This window comes from Phaenicophaeus curvirostris, chromosome 1, assembly GCF_032191515.1.
Source record: "Phaenicophaeus curvirostris isolate KB17595 chromosome 1, BPBGC_Pcur_1.0, whole genome shotgun sequence".
NCBI lineage: Eukaryota > Metazoa > Chordata > Aves > Cuculiformes > Cuculidae > Phaenicophaeus > Phaenicophaeus curvirostris.
In genome coordinates this window covers 115984095-116005926 of record NC_091392.1, presented here as the reverse complement: position 1 = coordinate 116005926, position 21832 = coordinate 115984095, and the positions used below count along the sequence as shown (strand labels likewise).

The 21832-nt window shown below is 38.9% G+C and overlaps 2 protein-coding genes across 2 annotated transcripts in view; one reads left to right on the top strand and one right to left on the bottom strand.

Annotated features, from left to right (window-relative positions):
- The window catches only part of DSCAM (DS cell adhesion molecule), a 456923-nt gene that overhangs the window by 50697 nt on the left and 384394 nt on the right, over nt 1-21832 (top strand). The gene's annotated exons all lie outside the window — the stretch shown is intronic.
- The window catches only part of SH3BGR (SH3 domain binding glutamate rich protein), a 614594-nt gene continuing 593896 nt past the window's right edge, over nt 1135-21832 (bottom strand). The window contains exon 6 of the mRNA XM_069872207.1: nt 1135-1155. Coding sequence (XP_069728308.1) covers nt 1155 — 1 coding nt within the window. The 3' untranslated portion in view covers nt 1135-1154. The remainder of the gene's footprint in view (nt 1156-21832) is intronic.

Genomic DNA, 21832 nt, shown 5'->3' with positions numbered 1-21832 from the left:
GAACAAGTAAGACTGTGTGATATCCTTGCAGTAGTGAAATCAGTGGCAGAAATCCTATTTGACTTGTCTGAGTCCTGAATTCATTTAGGAATGAGGTTTTTTCAACCTCTTTCTAAAAGAAATCTGAAGATGTGATACAAGTTACTGAAAATGTAAGGACACTTCTAAGTGATGGGGAGAGACAATAGTTTGATAACAGCTCTTTATTTGAAGAGGTGACAAGGCTGAGGTGAAAGACATAGAAAACAGCGCATAGAGAAGGTAAATTAGATTGTCTTTTCTGAAGAGCCAGGAATCACAGGACACTGAACAAAATGAAGAAGAAGTACTTTTTTTCCTCAGTATATAGTTGGCTCAGCTCATGACCACAAAACATTGTGGAACGAGAGTTTAGTAGATACAAAACAAGGAGAGTTATTTTTATAAGATGGAGAGCTAGTTCAAAAAACTTCTGTCAAAAATGAAGACTGAAATAAGGTTATAGAATCTCTCTGGTTTCTGAGAAGATGGAGGGCAAATCTCCTAATCATCTTGAGTGGGAAGATCCCAGAAAAGGAAAACAAGATCAACAGAAAGAACTAACTCTAGATATGGATAGGACAAAAAGACAAGTGTAAGGGAAGAAAAGAATTCATCTCACCTTGTGTGTATATGTGCATATATATGAGATGAGAAGTATTTTATATGTATAGTTAACCAAATTCTGCTTTGCATTTGTTTGATGGAGATCTCTGTTCTTTAAATTTGAGTAAACACGTGAGATGATGGTAAGTTCCTTCATTCTCTCAGGTTGTATAGGAAATTACCCCCCAAATAGCAGTCTGTATAGTATGAAATTTTCGTTTTCACACGTGACATGCATGCCTCTCTAGTGAAGTTATTTGGAGGTTTTTCTTATTTCTGGCATCCCTATTTATTTGCACATATGTGTGGGCATAAAAGATTCCACTATCATGGATATGCCAGCATACATGCAACAGTGGAATCTTTTATGCCCGCACATATGTATATGTCTCTAATACAAATTAGAAAGTACTCTCTAAAGAATCCTCCTGCCTAAAATGTTGGGCTAGTGTTTGCGAAGCTGCAAGTCCTGTCATTTTTAGTCTCCAGGATGTTTGCTATATGTATGTTTGTTTTTCTTTTTCTTTCTTTCTCCATTATAAACCTTCCCTGTACTTCATCCTGCACTGTTGTTTGTGATAGTATTTGCACAATGATCTTTGTACAAAGGTCTGCACACAGTTAAAGTCTTCATATAGTTTTTAAGATTACATATAGTTTAGATGATGCTTTATGGACATGCTAATAAATAAAATACACGTAATCAAATTTTGTGACAAGCCTTTGTGTTACCTCTCTTTCAGTTGTGTACTCAGGCAAAATGTTTCATTAGTGCAGAATTAGAATAAGCATCGTATTTCATCAGTTGCTTGGTGAAATAGATCTTGCATAATTTGCCACTAGAAGGGTGGCACCAATGGCCAGATGATGGAAGGATTGCCTCCAGTAGCTGGGCTTCCCAGAGGAAAAGTGTGCATGAAATTAGAAAGTAGTTCAGTGCAAGCATTTAAAAGTAAACATTAAAATAGTTTACTTGGTAGTGGAATGGCTCAGTAGTTGCAGAGTAGCCACAGCACAGGGGAGCTCCAAGCAGCTAGACCTGCTTGAGCATCAGTGTGCTGCACACACGATTGTTGCAAACTCCTGCTGCTATGTGTGATGGCTTAAAATGAGTTTTGCATGGGTCTGGGCAAAGCTGCAGTCACAGGAGTGACTGCACTATAGGTACAGTGCAGCTCTACTACTCATATGCTTTGCAAAGGCTGATGTCACCCTGATCTATAGAGAAGGGAGCTGCACTTCATTATGACTAGAAGTTCATGCCTGTGACAGACTTGGCAGTGCCCATAGTGGAGCTTGCAGATATTTTTGTGTGTGTGTATATTGTTCAGCACGGGGAGTTGCTGTGATGGTGAATCATTGACTAGAAAAACCTGAAAATACCTACTCACTATTCTTGTTCTTGTTCTACCCTTCTGTAAATTACTGTATTTTCAGATTTTTATTTGATGTTTATTGGATAATAATATTCCAAAGAAAATTACACAAAAGTGAGATTGTTTCCCAGGGTAGCCTTTTGTTTAATTCAAACATTTTATTGCCCCCTTTTCAGGGTTAGCATTCTGGGAGGCTAAAAAGGACAGCTAAGCTCACGAAAACTGATACAAAGGTCAATTTATCCCCTTCCTCCCCACTGAGTCCTTCATGTAATTAAATGTGCAATCCTTGAACATTACCTTAGTTGCTACTCTTTTTTTTTTGTCATCTTGATTAAACATGACAACTGATCGATAGGAGAGTAAAAACAGGCCATTAGAAATAGGTACAAGCTTAAGCCACGTATTCAGTTTCACTAGGGAAGGATAAAGCAAACAAAAATATTCAGAATTTTGCTGAAAAGATTGTTAAACTAGCTGTTTATATATTATAGCGCCTGACAATTTAGCTTGGAAACTTTAAATGATAGTCTACTTAATTGAATGGATCTAGGTGTGATGTATATAGAGTATGGAATAGGGTGCTTTAAATGGGTGACTTTTTCTTTTTTTATCCTTTATTTTTTGTTTTAAAGCTGGGAGCCTTATAACAATCAAAGAGTGAGTGAAATTCTCAACTGGCAACCGGAATAGCCCAAGTTCTTATGAGTCATGCAAACAAATTATGGAGGAAATATAAACTTTCAATTCCCCTGTATTTTAACTACACTGAAGAAAATAAGGTTAGGGCCTGTGTGGGTGAGTGATGATTATACACCTGGATGTCTCTAGCTTCCTGCACTGTCATCTCCAGCCGTGCAGCACTGCAGGTGGCCTATTAGTTTGATCTAACAAAATATTCGTTATGTTACCAAGAATTGCACATTTGGTCATTATTTTGCCTGTTTTAGTGTAACAGGTGCTTGGAATGTACATCTTTGCAGGTGATACACAAAGTGAAAAAATCCAGCATTCTTGATAGTCATATTTAAGTATTTCTACTTTGTTCTGCCTTTTTTTTCAACTCTATCTGCAACAAATTTGTCACTAAGTGAGAATATTATTTTTTCCTTTCTTAATTTACCTATCAACTTCTCTTATCTGTGTTTGCAGTTCATACAAGGAAGTGCCTTAAGGTGGCCATAATCAATAATGCCAGATGTCGACCTACCATTCACATTATCATTCACAGAATTGTGAAATAGAGTTATAGTCTGTTTCAAGAAGTATGACTGTTGAGGAGAGAAAACGATACTCCAGTTCTCCCGTCCTCCCGTTTTGAGATACATATGAAGGCAGAAATTTCTGAAGAACCTGGATGAAGAAAGGAGAGAAAGGGAGAGATGAAAAAAAGTTCTCTAGATAGACCCTCAAATTTGAGGTGATTGACTTGTGCTCTTGTGCATCAAGAGCTCTGTATTTGGACGTGCAAACAGCCCTAGGGATACCTGTGGTATTAGTCTGTCCTGAACTCAACCGATGCTGCTGTATAGTTTCATTGTTATGAAGATTACATAAGGTGTTTTCTGATTTATAAATCCTTTGTTTTCCGTCCCATTCATATAACGTTTTGGTTGAAGTGGCATCTTGGAAGTCAGTATTTTTCATCATTGAGTTATCCTGGCCTTCTCTTTTGTTTACTTTGTTCTTCTCGTGCTGCTTTCTCAATGTTGTATTGAAGTATTATTAATACCACATTCAGGATTTTGTCCCCTGGAAAATGCTAGTCGTAGAAAGCTATTCAAGTGAATGAATTGACTGGTGGTTGCAAAGCTGTTGCCTACTAAGGCCATGATGCTGGGCAAATGGATTCCTCTCAGTTATCCTTTGAACTGGTCATAAAATAAAAGCACTTAAAAGTATACAGAAAATTTTAAGCAGATAGAATTTCTGCTTTCTTCTACTCTGTCATGGTTATCGGTTCTATGGGAGCAAAAGAGTTTTATTCTTATTTCTTCTGCCTCCCCTTTACCTCTTTAATCAGGGTTTGCATATTACTCTGTCACATCTACTTGTGGTTACTCTTATAGATTAGGTGTGAATTTGTTTGCATGATGGGATAAGAGACTCCTGTTGTGACTTTCCTATCTCAGCCTTATTATTTATAGATAAAGCAAGTTTGAAAGGATAAATATTAAATTCTTTGCCACGACATGGCCTCCTCGCATCTCATGTCTATTGCCATTGCAGTTAGCTTGGTTACTGTGTTTCCATCAATCTGACCTGCTGAAGATACAAGATCAGGCTTATGTTTTGTTAAGTATTTGGGACAAGCATGGTTAAAAAAAGAAAAAAAAGGGTAATATGTATTAGACACTTTAATTCCTGTTCATATTCCTGTTCCAGCACAAAATGTCATTAAATTGTGATAGTGATTACACATAATGACTACTTGATACTTTGATTTTGCTCAAAAGATTTCTTTTATCTCATCATTATTTACACTTTAAACTCTGCTTCAGAATCTACATCGCTGTCAATTTATATAATGTAGATACTTAATTAGCACTGATTAGGAGCAAGAGTGTGTGTGGGAAAAGCCATTTTGCCACATACAGTCATTTTATTAATCCTTAAATATTATGATTTAATGTGACTGGTGAATGAATGAAAAGATGTATTTGCATCTTGTTAGGGCTAGCTTGGTTGCACCAGTTTGAATGCAGTCCATGAAGCTGATGGGTGAAATGTACATGCTGTGATTGGGAGCTTCCTGGGAACCTTCCAGTACCTGAAAGGGGCCTACCAGAAAACTGCGGAGGGACTGTTTACAAAGGGTTGTAGTGACAGGATGAGGGACAATGGGTATGAACTGGAGAGGGACAGGTTTAGACTAGATATTAGGAAGAATTTCTTCACGCTGAGGGTGGTGAGGCACTGGCACAGGTTGCCCAGGGAAGCTGTGGCTGCCCCATCCCTGGAGGTGTTCAAGGCCAGGTTGGATGGGACCTTGGGGAGCCTGGGCTGGTGGGAGGTGTCCCTGCCCATGGCAGGGGGGTTTAGACCTAGATGATCTTTAAGGTCCCTTCCAACCCAAACTATTCTTATGACTGTATGATTGTAAGGTGCTTGCTTGCTGCTTTTGCCCTGGTCTGGTATAGGAGGTAGGAGCTGGAGCTGTAACTTTATAAGTGTCAGCATCACAAGAAACAGTAGAAAAAGGCTTACTGGAAATAGACTGTTTTAACAACAAGCTGAACAGTAGGACCTGTCTAATTAGCCTTTTCTTGTAGGCTCTTGCATCATCTACTCAGCCTCAATGACTGAACTGAAAAAAAAATGGTGTTGGAAGGAAGGAGTAAGATTTATGAGAGGAAAGGGAGATTTCTCAGGGTAGTTTGGGGCACTACATAAACCAAGACAGGACAAGGAAGTTTGAGATGATTTGAAACGTCAGGATAGGGGAGTTGACAAGTGTGGAAGAACACATGATTGGTTAGAACTTATTTTCCAGGGCTAAAATGTTGAAGAACATCCGTGTTCAGACCTTCAATCTTAGGCAAATGGTGATGAACTCAATATAAAAAATATCGAATTTGGAAAATTCTGAAATAACCCAAGTATTTAAAAATTGACATCTGGGACAAAGCAACTAAACCCCTAAGGAACTGATCCTAGAAAAGTAATATAAAATAATACTTAAAACATCTAAAAGGGCTGTACATTAGATGTGCTCTTTTCTGTACACCTCATCTGAACAAGGTCAAGCAGGAGAGTACACAGAGGTATGAGGACTATCCTTAACAATCCGTATGTTGTGTGCCAACATGGAAGAAAAATGTTATTAAACCTACCAAGTGAAATGCCTGTTCACAATGAGGCAGGCCAAACCAGATTTTGAGAAGTAGTTCACCTTACACATAAAAGATGAGGCAAACCTGATAAAGGAGCAAAGGAAGTATTTAGGGAGATAACATTGTTGCAGAAAAGCCACATGAATTCTTTGCACTGACCTCCTTGACTTTCTCAGTTATGATACTCTCACCAGCAGAGAAGTTTTAAGGTAGGAGTCGTCAGTGTCTGGTTGGTCTGTAGTCCCAGATATAGTGTACAGGAGATCCAAAATTAGACACGTGAGACCTACTGCACGAGTTCCATGACCAGTCTGCACTGGCAGTTCTCAAGACCTAAAATGCCTGCAAATAGGTAGCTTTCACAGGAACAGGTTTTCAGTCCATTGCCAGGATGAGTGTGCTAGGTTTTGCTGCAGAGCTTAACTAAAAAACCTAACTGTGCTGTGCACCCTGTGTTTCAAGGGCAGCAGGCCAACCTTTTCTCTATCTGGAAGGTAGTTCTGAGGAATGATCCAAAACTGCATTGTAAGTGGAAAAAATTCTAGAAGGAACTAATCCATTGAATGCCAATGAATCATCACCCATGGATGAGATTGCTTCAAGAGTTATAAGTAAACAAATCAATGTATAATTAGCTGGAGAAATGGTCACTGTTGTAGCTTTTTGCTTAAATTCTCTTAGAATTGCTATTTTCTTTTTTTTTGTACTTAATGTCAGGGGTGGTTGTTGTTTTAAAGGACGAAAGTAGAAAGCTGTAGACTGGCAGGTCTTAAGAAAGAACAAAATTTTTAGAACACATAGGTAAATGCAATGTACTGGTGAAAGAAGTCTGACACAGCCTTACCAAAGGAAAACCATGCTTTATTACTTTTTTTTTTTTTTTGAAGTTGAAGCAGATGGGCAAGGAAAACGTAGTCAGTATAACGTAACTACATCTTTTAAAAGAATTCATCGACTTGTCATATATAATAGTAAGAAAGAAGGATGCTATGGGGTAAGAAAGGTCCTCATGTAAATTTATGATAGGCTAGAAAATAAGTAGGAAATCAATTATAGATTTTTATGCTAGAGAAGGAAAACACTCTTGAGATCTCTGCTGGTTTATTGTTTGTTCAACATATGCAGAAAGGAAAAAACCTCCTTTGGAGTACCATGAAGCTGTTTCGTCTTGTCCTATCACGTGTTACGCTCCAGCACCTGAATGTCTTTCTTGTAGTGAGGGGCCTAAAACTGAACACAGTACTTGAGCTGCAGCCTCACCACTGCCAAGTACAGGGGGACAATCGCTCCCCTAGTCCTGCTGGTCATGCTATTTCTGATACAAGCCAAGATGCTACTGGCCTTCTTGGCCACCTGGGCCCACTGCTGGCTCATATTCAGACAGCTGTTGACCAACAACCTCAGGTCCTTTTCTGCCGGACAGCTTTCCAGCCACTATTCCTGAACCCTGCAGCACTGCACGGGATTGTTGTGATCCAAGTGCAGGACCTGGCACTTAGCCTTGTTGAACCTCATACAGTTGGCCTTGGTCCATTGATCTAGTCTGTCCAGATCTCTCTGAAGAGACTACTTACCCTCAAGCAGATGAACACTCCCACCCAACTTGTGTCATCTGCAAACTTACTGAGGGAGCACATGCTCCTCTCGTTCAGATCAGGGGGAATAAAATGGCAAGTGGGGATGGAAATGAGTGCAGAACTCAGAAATTACCTTTTCAAACAGAAAAGGTAATTTCAGTTAGTTGTGCCAGACTTTAAATTAGCTGTCACCACTAGGAAGCGATTGTGACAGACTCTTCCCTAAGCATCCTTTATCAGCCACTGTTGGAGCAGAGATGATGGGTATATGGTCATTTGGTATAAGGTCCTGTTCTATGGTTATGCAAAAAATTGAATTTTTTTTTTTTAAGAAACTGAACACATAAGAATTATTTTTCTTTCACTGAGATATATTGTAGAACATAGTAATTCTACTGTCAAAAGTTATAACAAAATAAATGAGTCCATGCAGCTATTCTTAAGGCATGTTTTTTGTAAAGTATTCTGCTAGGGAAGCTGGAAAGAAAGGGTTTGTTTAGACTTAACTTACAATGTTGTAGTGAGAGATACACATTGGTGTTACTTCTGTAGTGTAAGTTTTAAACAATATTTTTCTTGGGTCCCTGCTTACTGTATGTCACTGATGTTACTTACTGTACATTTGGATACATTTATCAGAGTTTCCATATATATATACATATATATATATAATCAGAGGAAAGAAATACATATGAAAGCTGAGTTCACAATGTAAAGATCCTAACATTACGTAGTAGACTGGTATATACTAACAGGTTCAGTTATGATGCACATTAATTTATGTAATTATGTTAAAAAGAGGTTTTCTGCAAAGAAGGTACAAGGACTTTTTTTTGGTCACAGCACTTAAGTGAGGAAGTAATATGTTGTTATTTACATTTTAAATTGCTGTAAACCACACGGAAGGCCCAAGCATGAATTGTTGCTGGTATGTAAGTGTTGATTTCACTGAAGTTCAAAGAAAGCTGGGTTTTGCTACTATTGGCTTTTGATGCTCTTCATTACCTTCTTGTGATAAAGGAAGTCTGATGGGGGGACCAAAACAAAACGCAGGAATTTCTAAGTCACTGCACGGCATTTCATGTGCTTATTTTTTAGGTAGACAAATAAACATTTAAGGCAAACTAGTCTTGTGTTTTGCCAAGAGTATCTAAAATGCGAACGTGTGTTATGTGCTAATTCTGTAGCTGTCTTCATAGTATTTTCATGCGTATTTCTATTTCTCAACTTATAACCAGGCTGAACTTGCCATTTCTAAACTCTGAATGTTATCTTGGGATAATCCAGAAAATTAAAATACTTTTAGAAAACTTGTTTTTATGTTAGTAGTATCTTCTCTCCATTTTAGAGGCTATATCAAAATAGGGAAATGTAGTAATTTCAATTTATTTTAAATAAATTTAATTTCTTCTTCTTAAAGCCTTTCCTTCTCCAGTAAAAACCCAGCTTCCTGAGGTTTTGCCTGTCATGAAGTAAAAGAAATGTAATGAATTATATTTTGAAATGCTGATATTTTCTGTGCATGCTATGTTGTATAAATGACATAGTAAACCCATGATAAAGAGAGTACTTGACTGGAGTTGTTCAGGCACTGAGAATTCCTTAAGTTAGACTTTGGGTTTTTTTTAAGAAACAAGGTTTAATTCTAAAAACTTGTTTGAGATCTGCCTTTTTTTTCTTTTGATAGGTAAAGTGAATATCTAGTTTTGGTGGCTTTGTTGTTAAGATTGCAGTAATTTGTCATAGCTGTAATCTTTACAGCAGTGGTGATGAGCAACAGTACAATTTGCTTCCTTTTCATTTAGTGAGATCTAAACAAAAGTGCATCATGGTGATCTCAGAAGCAGTTTAGAAAAAATGTGAGCAATAACCAAACATTTAAGATGCTTCTTTCTTCATTATGCCTTGTTATGTTGTAGTGTTTGAGCTACTTAGTGCCTACATAAGTACTGGTTTTATTTTGATGCTTACTAGAGCCAAATAACTTCAGGAAACTTTAAGCAATTTCATTATTGAAATAGTCAGTGCAACGCATAACTTCTGTTTGCTTTGCAGAAGTGAGGCTATCTGCTTAGATCTATTGGTACTGGCGGTTTGTGCTGGCCAGAAGTAATTTTTATGTGTTTTTTGTGTGGCTTGGGTTTTTTTTTCTTTCTTTTTCCTGCTTCTCCCTCTTTTTTTTTTTTTTTAAACTCTGCATTACTTCAGAGACATCCTTCAAGCAAGACAGACGACTGTGCCCCCTCTGCTCTGTGTTTCCCTGCTGGTGCTGTGTGTGGTGCATGGGGAAGTGTTGCTCTTGTTTCTTCTCTTGAAATGTAGCTGTGACTCAGCCCAAGCCAACATCATCTAATATGACAGGCAAATTGTCAGAAAGAATACAGTCAAATTGAGAACTTGTCCCCATGGGTGGAAAAATCTAGCACAGTTGCAAAGTAACATTAGTGCAGCAAAATGCTTAAGGTGTGCTGCATGTTCTGTAGTAATTTCAGAATGTACAGCAGGCCAGGAAATTGAAATGCCAAGTGATCCTGCTCTTGAAGGGGTTTCTAATCTAGGCAAGGGTTTGCTCCACAGAACCATTTCTAGAGTCCAGGCATTTGCTCCCTTCAGAGTAATTCACAAGATATTGTCTTGCCTGTGACTCAGGATATTTTTTTTTCCCTACATTTTCAGGTGCCCAGACTTGTTCTGCTTCTCTAGACTTGTGGAATAAGGACTCTTTTCTTGGTTTAGTCACTTGCAGTTAAGCTGGAGGTGAAAGGGAAGGAATCATGGAGGGGAGGTGGGGACCAGTAAACTTATGCTTCCTGAATGGAAATGCTCCTATACCACAATATTATATGAGTGATGCGAATGATGCACCACACTGTTACGTTTTGTCTTTGATGTGCTAGTGGCGATGGTAGTACCTTTTGACCGTTAAAATTACAGGTTTTATTCAACATTTCCTAATTAGGAAATACAGTAGAGTTCAGTACTACTAGTTTCTTTAGTAATGTCTGGGAGAACTCTGTTTTTGAGGCAGCACTGAAGAGCTTGTTCTGCTTATCGTTACGCTCTGCCATTCCCATGGCCCTAGTGGGCAGATTTTGCATTTTCCCCTGGCAGGGACTAACAAGTGAGCAAAATGGTGTCTGTGTTAGAAATAGTGTACCGTCAAAGCTTTGACCTAATTCTTTCTGCATTTTCTTTTAATGCCAAGGTATTTAGCAATGTTTTTGTGTGACTTCTTACAGTAAAACCTTGTGCTTCATCTGTTGATGCCTGTTAGCATGTGTTTCAAATTCTTAAGCTTGTTCTTACTGGATGAGCTCACTGATGATGTCTGAGTAGAAGCTGTGCAGGCTCAGCTGTGCACTAGACATCCGTTGTTATCTTTCTTCTACGGCAATATTTTTCTCCCAATGCCAAGTCCATTCAAGAAGAACATACTTTTTCCCCCAAGTATGAGCATGGAGAGGGAGTGGGATACAGCTGGGCACCATCCAACTCTTTTTCCCTCTGTTTTCCTTCTCCTTTCTCTCCTCGCACAGTTTTGGAATAGAGCTTTCTGTGATACTTGCTCAACTCTGCTTTGGATATACAGAAAATTTTAAAAGGGTCAGCTTTCAGGCATGATAACAAAGCATGCTTCTAGGCTGTAGATGCAGGAGCCTGCTGAGCTTGTAGTTGTTACTACTGAAAGCTCCTGAAGGCTTCTTGAGGGCACGAGAGGAATTATCTGACTTAGATTTTGTGGGCTACTTTTGAGGATACTTAATAATTACTGTGACGTGGAATAATGGAACTGAGAGGTTGGGCTTTACAAATCTCTTGGCATTTTGGTTTTTTTTCCTTCTCTAGTTTACTGTAGTTTGGTGGGTTAGAAAGCTTGCTTGGTCTACTGGAGACTAACTCTGGCAGTAGGGCTTGCTCACTCACCACAAGTGTTGGTCATCCACCTGAAAAATCAGAGAGTAAGAGCCCATCCCAGAAGGGTTTTTTAGGTGTTTTCAGGATCCAGATGAAAGAGCTTGCAGGCCTTGACTCGTGTGAGTGTAAGAACATTCACCTGGGGTGTGGAAAAGATGACGGAGAACTGACCATATCCTAGGACTCAATGTATCTGACTGCTCTGGTCTAAAATACACCCTCATATAGTTTTGTGAAACATCTTGGCACTTAATTCCTTTTACTGAAAATGTTATCTGTCTTACTTTCATCTTTGTGTGGAAGAAGTTTTCTTTTTTTTTTTTAAATTTTGACTCTTTCCTGCACAGATCCAATGAGGAGTATGCTGGCCTTAATTGTTCTTTAGCTGTAACATTTAGCTGTAAACTCTGTTTTTCTACTTGGATGTGATGTAGGTGGCCAGCAGGAGTTTAAAAGAAAGCGCTTGGTCAGCTGCAGCATCTAACTGAAAGCTGTTAGATCTCAGCCAATGAATCCTTGTAAGTAATGACTCTGTACATGGAAAAAGTGATCATTTTGTAAATCAATCAAAAGCTATAGAAATATTGATTAGTTCAGTTTTTCAAAACTCTGTGGCACAACTGCTTAACTTTATTTCTCTTACTCATAAAATATTTTTGTGAGATAAAAACAAATCCAAGGCTTTTCTGTCATTTCTGTCTGGTTGCTTTTGGTGTTCTTGCAGTGGGTTCTTTATGATAGGAGTGAATGGAGTTGAGATTATGCATTGTCTCTTGCTTCAAGAAGAAAAGATGCACATTCTTTTGCCCCTAAGTTGACAATTATTTACTTGTCATCTTTTTCCGTTTCTCTCTGTTCAGTTTAATAAGGGAAAAGAACTTTACTTACACATCTTACTTTGGTAGCTTGTAGCCTGAACTGAAATGCTTATCCTACATGAATATCTACCTTTACATTTAATCCATTATTGAACAAACAATTAAAAGTAAGAACTTAAATCACCAGCAGATTATTGCTATTTAGCTGACTAAAGGCTCCTATCATTTGCATCTGTTGCATTTGTCACTCAGCATTTGTCTGTGCACTCAATTCTTTACAGTGCACTCTGCCTAAACCCACACTTGCCCCCCTTCCAGAGATGCAAATCGTTTGTGAGTTCTGCTTCTTTTTATGGTTTCACCCGAGGACCTTTACTTTTAATTGTGGAATCCTGCTTTGATTTAATGGAACTTTCTGTCCTGTGAGAATGATAATGAAACAATGCATGCTTTTTTTTGGTAGTGATCATATTTTCTAGGCAAAACCAATTGTGTACTAAATTATCCTCATTAGCAGTTCTGATTTTGAAACTGGTTCAAAATGAATCTCTCTTTGGAATAAAAGGTTGGGCACTGGCACATTGAATCAGAGTAGCAGTTTGAAAAAGCATAATTTATTTTTTTGTTCTTTTTGGTGGACATGTAATTTTATACTGTTTAGCCCTGAAATATTGGCTACCATTACAGAACACACTACATGGGCAGCATTTCTACATTAGGAAATTATATGTTGTGGAAAGAATGTGGGCTTTCTGAATGATACCAATTACATTAAAATAGTGCAAAACCTAACCAGCTGATCTCTGCTTGCTGTTGACTATATTTGATGTTTTTCCCATAGCTTTCTATTGCAGAAGTAATCATAACAATTCACAGGACTGCTTCAAGATCAAAGAGTCAAATATTCAAGAAATGTTTTTTCTTCCAATTTTTATTTTACCATATGTTAAGCCAAGTTTCTGGGATGACCACTTTAAGTAGGCACCTGCTAGACTGAAGTTATTCACTAACTCAGTTTCTTTCTGCAGGGCAATTTTGGAATGCTGCATTTTGCAAATGAACACTCTCCTGATTCCCTCAGAGCCTTTCTTTATACTAGGAAGACACAAATAACTAATAATGGACCATTCCTGGGCTTCGTCCAGGCTCTCCATGCCAGCTATCTTGTCAAGCATTTCTTACTCCTTTATGCTCTACCCTCAAGAGGTGAGACAAGTAGGAGGTCAAGGGGCAGAGGGAAGGCCTCTGCCCACAACTTCCCCTCATCTCTTTATTCTCAGATACCATCATCTTCATCACCTCTCTCCTGGGCACCCTCTGCGACTATGCCAGGGTGTCAGGTCTGGGATGAATGCCTGGCAGGGAGCAATCAGGATTCATTTTGTAATGTGGCTTTATCAGCATCTCTGATAGCCACCACAAACAGAAAGCAAGGAGTGTCTTGCTCAAGTTCTGAGATTTGAGGTTTCAGTGTGCCACTCTGAGGGGCACTGAGTCCCTGCCCTTCCCCTGCACTGGCTGAGGCCCCTGCAGGTGCTGGGGCTCACTTCAAGACCAGCAGGTCAGCCTGTCAAGGATGACTGGCTGCTCACACATGCAGAGCTCACATTTGGACAAATCGATGTTTTTAAATTAAAAAACTGGTGAAATAGATTCTTCACACTTGCTTCTTCACTGTTTAGGAGGCCTCTGTAAGCAGGACCAGAAAAAAAATAGTTTTTTCAGAGCAATGGATGCTTCAGCATACAGTTAGATGTATTTTTCTAGGGGAAATAAAAGAAGATTTTCCTACCCATTGTTCTTGTGAAGACCTGTGATCTGACTGGTGCACAGTTATTTTCATTTTTGTAGGAGATGACAACTGCAGACAAAAAATTGGGCTTTTTTTCTACTTTTCTCAATGGTTTCCACGAAAGTAACATTGATCAAAGAGGTTAAACTGCCTGATAGCAAACAAAGATTTTTCCCTTCACTCCATTGTTGACTTGAATTAAAACTGTTGTGAATGGTGGCATTTAATTGATGCTTTTTCATTTGTTTTTACTAGTGTAGTTGTTTTATATACTCATTTATTTGTTAATTTTATTTGAAATCTCAAATCAGCTTGTGTAATTGATTTAATTGTATTTTCTGAGGTAAAATTATTTTGTGTTGATTTTAGCAGTCTCTCATAATTTTTCCTTTAGAATTGCTTCTTTTCTTCATTCCTTCAGTTCTTTTAGTAAGACTTACTTTGCAATCTGGTCATAGCATCTTTATCCAGTTCTTTTTTTCCTGTTACCTGTTCTTGCCTCCACCTGAAACTTATTTCTTGTGTGAGTTTGTGTTTTACCCTCTCTCCCTTCGAATAGTGAGGAATATTCAATCCTTATTGATTTAGAGAGTCATGAAACTCTTGTCTGGAGTAAGAATCAAAGCCAAAATTGTGAAAGGGCATTCATTTTATCCTTACTCTAACAAATTTATAATATTTGTCAATGTTATATGTTAGTCCTTAGATAAAACCCCTAGAGGGAGACATGATCACAGATGGATTACTGTAATGCCTCATCACTCTGATCTTTTCACGATAGCTGAAGTAATTTCTCTAGGTCACTTTGCATAGCCTGTTATTTGATAATTGAGTAGTGATAAAAGTATTATTTGTAGGTGTCTAATAATTTTTTTTCTTCCTTTAAAATAAGGGCCTTTTTTAATTTGACAAGGGGAAGTCTATTCTGTTAAAGGAGAAAAGGACTATATTGCCTTTTTTTCTTTCTGTTTTAAACATCTCTGTCATGATGATACATTACATAATTTCAGAAAAAATATTCATCTGAAATAGTCAAATAGCTCACTAGCACTGCACCCTACCACCTACCCTGACTATATTTCTCTGTGTTCTGCACCAAGTAATCTGCATATTTGTGATTGCATTTGTAATGCTTCTGCTGCTGTTTGAAAGGCACAGCAATGCAATCTGAAATGTTTCATTTATCAGTTCTTTGAGTGTATGCAAAAAAGATTACCCTAACACACTCTATAGTTTGGGTATCGACAGGGTAATTAACCTGTAATATGATCCTGTTAATCCATTTACCTTAAACATAATTTATTGTTTAGATGTCTTCAACCATTTTCTTACAAATGTTTCTGGTTTGGTTTTTTTGATCACTTTTCATGTGAATACCATTAAGTTGTCTTACAAAATATTTGTCTTTTAACTTACAGTGACTAATCAATATTTTATTTTCTTCTAATAATGAAAATTTCAGTATTTTTCACTGAATATTGAAAATGTGAAAATTGAGGTTTAAATTCTGTTCTTTAAGTTTCTTAATGGTTTTGTTGTATTTAGGTCCTAGAATTTCACTGAGAAGTTCAACCTCTAAAAAACAAATACAAATTATAATAATACCAAGTGGAATATTCTCCTGTAGATGTGCCTCCTTTTTTTCTTAGCCTTAAATAAAACAAGATGCAAAGGCATTCAAAGGAAGGATAAACTCTACCTAACAGCTGTGTCTTTAAGGGTATGATCAAGGTGATGTTTTCTTGCCTGCTTCATGCTCTGATTTCAGGCTAGTGAAAAAGGAGCTGTCTTGTTAATCTCATGAGATGTGGGATCCTGAGGAGTTCCTATAAAAATCACTCTGAGTGTTAGCATCCTTCTGACTTCCAACTGACCAGTTAGCTTTTTATTCCTTTCCATTTTGGCAGATAATCTCTCTTTTGTGCCTCTCTTCCCCCCCAAACCCTGCACCCCCCCATCTTTTTCTATTTTGCTGTGGTTCTACAGTTGTTTCTAAGTACCACCTCTCCCACCAAACCAAAATCAAACCATAAAAAAGCCTTGGTTTTAAATTTTCTGAAACCTGAAGGTGTATTAAGGAATTGCTGTTGTGAAGACTAGCAAAGGATGTGATGCTTTCAGGCTACTGCATGCGCCAGATGGACTGGACTTACAGTAGAAGGATCTGTAACTGTAGACAGCAAATAGCTACTCAGACACTAAAATGACTGGGGCAGCTATGGTGGCCTTCTCTAGTTAACTGAGGTCTTCAAGAAGGCTGGAGAGTTGTCCTAATCTCTCTATAACTGTTGGAGATGAAGGACCAAGTGAAATGAGTGATTTGCCCTGCCAAAGTGGGGTCTAAACTGCCTTTAGGCTGTGTTTGTCATTGCATGTTAGCTGTGCAGAAGGCTCAAAAAAAGCAGTTCTAACCTAGGCACAATGAATGAGTTTTCTCAGGAAAGGAATCCTCCAGAAGACACACCATCTTTTGATATTTTTTTAGCTTTTTTTTCCTTAAACTTTGGTTAGAGCTTGATGCGTTGATGAGACTACCTGTATTCCTAGTCACTTATTCCTAGTCACTTATGACTCATCCTGCTTTGCACCTACAAAGTGGCTGAGAAGATGCTTGCAGCAAACATTCCCAACTGTCAGCTTTTGCTGGAATGTGTTGTCCCACTGTGGTACAAAGCATCTAGCATTCCAAGCACAGACTGCAAGAGTCAGCACTAGAAAGGAGCTTTCTGGAGAAGGAGTATTCTTGGATCACTGACTTCTGACAGAGGCAAAGTTTAGACTTTATTCTATAGTGTCCTTTTTTATTTTTATGTTTTTATTACATTTCTTGGGTTTCCTTCTAGGTTTCTTGTGTTGACATTGGTGGTATTTAACAGTATTTTAATTCTTAGATTTCCGTGTGACATCTTATATGATCTATTAAATGTAAAGAAAAATAATTGATTGTTTCCCAGTTCATCAATCATAACATCACTGAGTAGAAAAGCAGAGAAAATACTAATGTCCAGGGCTGTGGCAAACATGATGTTCTACTGTAAGAGAGTTAAGGCTCTTGTTATAAACCTACTGTAGTGCAGGAGAGCTGTCAGTTGCTTAATTACATATTTTATCTTTTCTACTTTGATTTTTATTTTATCTAAATAATCTCCATGGTCTCACAGCTCCAGACATTCACTTTGATTCATATCTTTTATTTTATCCATATAAAAATTTAATGCTGATTTTGATTAATCAGAGGGATGTGAAATAATTTTTATTTTGTTATTAATTGATATTAATTTGGGACAAAACTTTACCCATGCATAAGCATTACAGGAATAGTATTTAGCCTATGAAAAGGACATGGTAGATAATTTAAACATCAGTATCAATTACTTGTTCAGAGGTATTTTATGTTGGGTTGTCAATTCCTGAATGGCATTTCAATTCTGTCCAGAACTGAAAACTGGAGCTTTAAGTGGGAAATTACAGAATATGGAAAGAGGGCTTTGGAATAATGTGAGGCACAAAAAACTAGCTGTAAAAATAACAAATATGTTATTTAAACCTCCTAAAACCTGGGAGAGAACATTATGAAAAGGAAATGCACAATACCAAGCCTCTACGTTGCATTTTGGCAGCAAGTTTTATGGATCCTGGAGGTCTTTTCCAACCTAGTGATTCTGTGCGTGATTCTCTGCGATATTATTTCCACTTTTGCTATCATTATGGTAAAGGTTCTTAAGAGGTGAAACAGTCTAAAGGGGGACATAGAGAACAATGGGGGAAAAGAAGAGGAGGATTACAGAATCACAGAATCACTAGATTGGAAAAGACCCCCAGGATCATCGAGTCCAACCATTCCTATCAATCACTAAACCATGCCCCTCAGCACCTCATCCACCTGTCCTCCAGGGATGGTGACTTAACTACCTCCCTGGGCAGCCTGGTCCAGTGCCCAATGACCCTTTACATGAAATTTTTTTTTCTGATGTCCAACCTGAACCTCTCCTGGTGAAGCTTGAGGCCATTTTCTCTTGTCCTCTCCCCTGTCACTTGGGAGAAGAGGCCAGCTCCCTCCTCTCTACAACCTCCTTTCAGATAGTTACAGAGAGCAGGTCCTCCATGGACCTGCTGGTCATGCCGTTTCTGATACAAGCCAAGATGCCATTGGCCTTCTTGGCCACCTGGGCACACTGCTGGCTCATGTTCAATCGCTGTCAACCAACACCCCCAGGTCTTTCTCCTCCAGGCAGCTTTCCAGCCAGACTTCTCCTAGTCTGTAGCACTGCATAGGGTTGTTGTGCCCCAAGTGCAGGACCCGGCACTTGGCCTTGTTAAACCTTATCCTATTGGTCACAGCCCAGTGGTCCAGCCTGTTCAGCTCCCTCCAGCAGATCAACACTTCCACCCAGCTTAGTGTCATCCGCAAACTTGCTAAGGGTGCACTCGATGCCTTCATCCAGGTCATTGATAAAGACATTGAACAGGGCTGGACCCAGCACTGAGCCCTGGGGAACCCCACTTGTCACTGGCCTCCAGCTGGATTTCACACCATTTCCCACCACTCTCTGGGCCCGGCCATCCAACCAGTTTTCCACCCAGGAGAGTGTGCGCCTGTCCAGGCCAGAGGCTGACAGTTTCCTAAGCAGAACGCTGTGAGAAACTGTGTCAGAGACTTTACTGAAGTCCAGGAAGACCACATCCACAGCCTTTCTCTCATCCAGTAGTTGAGTCACTTTGTCATAGAAGGCAACCAGGTTAGTTTGGCAAGACCTGCCTTTTGTGAACCCGTGTTGACTGGGCCTGATCACCCGGTTCTCTTGCATGTGCTTCATGATAGCACTCAAGATCACCTGCTCCATGACTTTCCCTGGCACTGAGGTCAGACTGACAGGCCCTGCGACCCTTCTTGTAGATGGGCACAACATCAGCCGGCCTCCAGTCCAGTGGGACTTCCCCAGTCTTCCAGGACTGTTGGAAGATGATGGAAACGGGTTTGGCAAGCACATCCACCAGCTCCCTCAATACTCTTGAGTGGATCCCATCTGGCCTCATAGACTTGTGGGTGTCTAGCTGGGCAAGCAAGTCTCTAATTCCTCCTCTTGGATCATGGGAGCTTTGCTCTGCTCCTCAAGCTCCTGGGTATGTATGCACAGGGAACAGCTTTGCTTACTATTAAAGTCTGAGGCAAACAAGGCATTAAGTACCTCTTGTGTATTAAGGATCTCCTGTGTACAGATAGTTTCACAGTTTGCTTTTGCATGTCTACTTTCATCTCTTTGTTACAGCTGATGCTGATCCCTCCAGGGAATGAGATCCTACACAGAGCAAGTCCAAGCCTGACACAGTATGGTAGTTTAAGTTGGGCATCTTCTTTCTTATATCTTAGTGACACCTCCTTCTGCCCTTTAAAAAGGAGGATTATGAAGCATCAGTTTCAGCCTGTTTTGCCTTATGTGATATATAATGAAGTTTTGACAAATGACACCCTTATAGGCAGAAATATCAGAAGTGTTATTTGTAGGCCCTTAAAGGCAACCTTCCAAGTACACAGCATATATGTATGTACAAGTTGCAACACTTTGAAGACCTGGAGAAAGGAGTGACATACTAGAAGGAAGTAAAGATCACCTCTCAACAAACCAAAACACAAACCCCAGTCTAGATCTTCATAGCTAGTCTGGTTACATCTATCCAGGGTGGCTATACAGTGCTCAGTCTCACTTTCTGTTCCTGACTGTGATTGACTTGGAGCCCCACCGACCAGCTTGTTGTGAGATAAGCCAGTTTACTTGACAGGAGATTTCTCAAGTGCTAAAAGAAATTTTCTATCTGGCTGACATATTCAGCATTTTGCTAGGCACAACGCAGCAGTGCTGTCGTCCCTGAAATACAGGAGAAATGTCCTTGGCTGTTATACTCTGTCAGTTCCCCTTATCACTTCAAGTAGTTGAGTCTAAGGAATTTTGACTCAACTTGCAAAAAAATTAAAAGGAAGGAAGGAAGGCAGGAAGGAAGGAAGGAAGGAAGGATACTTCTTGTGTTAAGACAGTGGCATCTGTTCAACCTGAGACTTAAGTGGTGTCTTATGCGTATTGATCTGTTAAACTCTCTATGTGCTTCTATAACCACACGTTCAAGAGCATAGGTCTTTGCCTAATTGCCCTGAAGTACCTGCAGGTGCTGACTGTCACCTTATCATTTTAGTTGGGGCGTCCACTGAATGCTGCTGAGGTGTTGGCTTCCTCCCATTCCCATCACATATTATTGGTTTCATAATAAACATTCTGGAGAAATCTTTCCTTCCCTTGGAATGCTAAGCGATGTCTTCTCCTTGAAAGTGCTGATGTCATCTTTGTCTGTGTCAGGTGTAGTCAGGTTAAACTGCAAGCCATTTCAGTTCTGGCTTAGAGGCATTGTAGAGGTCCATTCCTGCAGAGCTGGATGTAGGGGCAGGCCTGTGCCTGATTTTTTTTGGCTCTTGCAATTTCAGTCATTCTGGAGACAAAATGCTTCAAAAGAGTTGTTTTCCAAATCGCATTTAGGCAGTTGGTAGAATCTCTCTAACTCCCCCCCCTTTTTATTCTTGTCATTTTTTTTCTTCAGGTATTTATCTTCAGTGTTCTGTATCTATAACTTTCATGGACTTGCACTCTCTTTTCTTTCCCTTGCAACTTTTAGTCTAATCATGCTTCTGCTTACTGTAAAATATGCTGTTTAGCTGAACCATATTTTACCATTAAATAACACATAATTACATATCATCTTTGACTTGTCTCAGTTTCAATTAAGTTTTTATATATCACTTGTTCTGTTTTTCAGCTAATTACTTTCTCCCTATGGAACGTTGCAGAGAAATATCTTTTTAATAAAAGATTCTGAAATCCCTTTTTTGTTGTTGAACGTCTCAGGGTAGCTTATACATTGCTTTCCACCACGAAACGCATCTGGATTGTCAGCATTGTGTATGTATGTGTGTATTATACGTTGCAATTATTTTCCAGGGTTCTTAGTGTCTTTGTGTCTGCCATTAAGACGAATGTGTACCAGATGCTGTTTTAAAATGAAGCACTGTTGTATCGGCTGATGGATGCAAAGTTTGTCAAAACTAGAGAAAGCTTCTACAGGGGTTACAAAGCAGCTGGAAAAATTCATTGTTATTTGCTGCTAATATGAGTCTGTAGTTCAACTGTGCTGCATTTTGATTAGGAAGTTAGATTCTATGGAAATGTCAAACGCAGTTCTTGATATTCTCTGGTTTTTTATGGCATTTGCAATTTGGTTTTCACCTCTTTATTCTCGGCCAGCAAATCTACTGTTTTTTACATGAATATCTGTTAAGAAGCAGTATAGCATAATAAAAGTTGGCAAATGTGAACTGTAGTTATTATTTCTATGTGAATGTCTTGTAGGCCAATGGAAATTAAAATGCCCTGTTGATAGTTTCACTTGTATTTGTAGAGAATATCTTGTACAGCAGATGAATAATGGCAAATTTGAGTTGTTTTTTTTTAGTTCTCTATTATGTTACCAACAATATGATTCTGTGATTCAAAGTACAACTATAATTAGAAATACAATTATGTAAAAATGGCACCATCTTATTCAGCCCTTATTCTGTCTGTGCTTAGCCCTATTATGCCTATTTTTGCGTTCCAGATACCCAAATTTTTACTAGGGCTGAGCCAACTAGGAAGAATTTGTTTCTTCTTAGGAACTTTATTCTGTAGTAGCATCTGTCTCATCTATATGCAGGGAGTCATCAGCTCCAGTGCTTGAAATGTCTTCTTTCTAATCTCCATGTCCCTTTCATCCTATTCTGTGATGCCTCCTGCATGGCAGACTTCTTTCTGTATTGCTTTAGGAGGTTCTCTCTTACAGTTTTCTTTCCAGGGATTCCAAGAGCTGGTTCCAT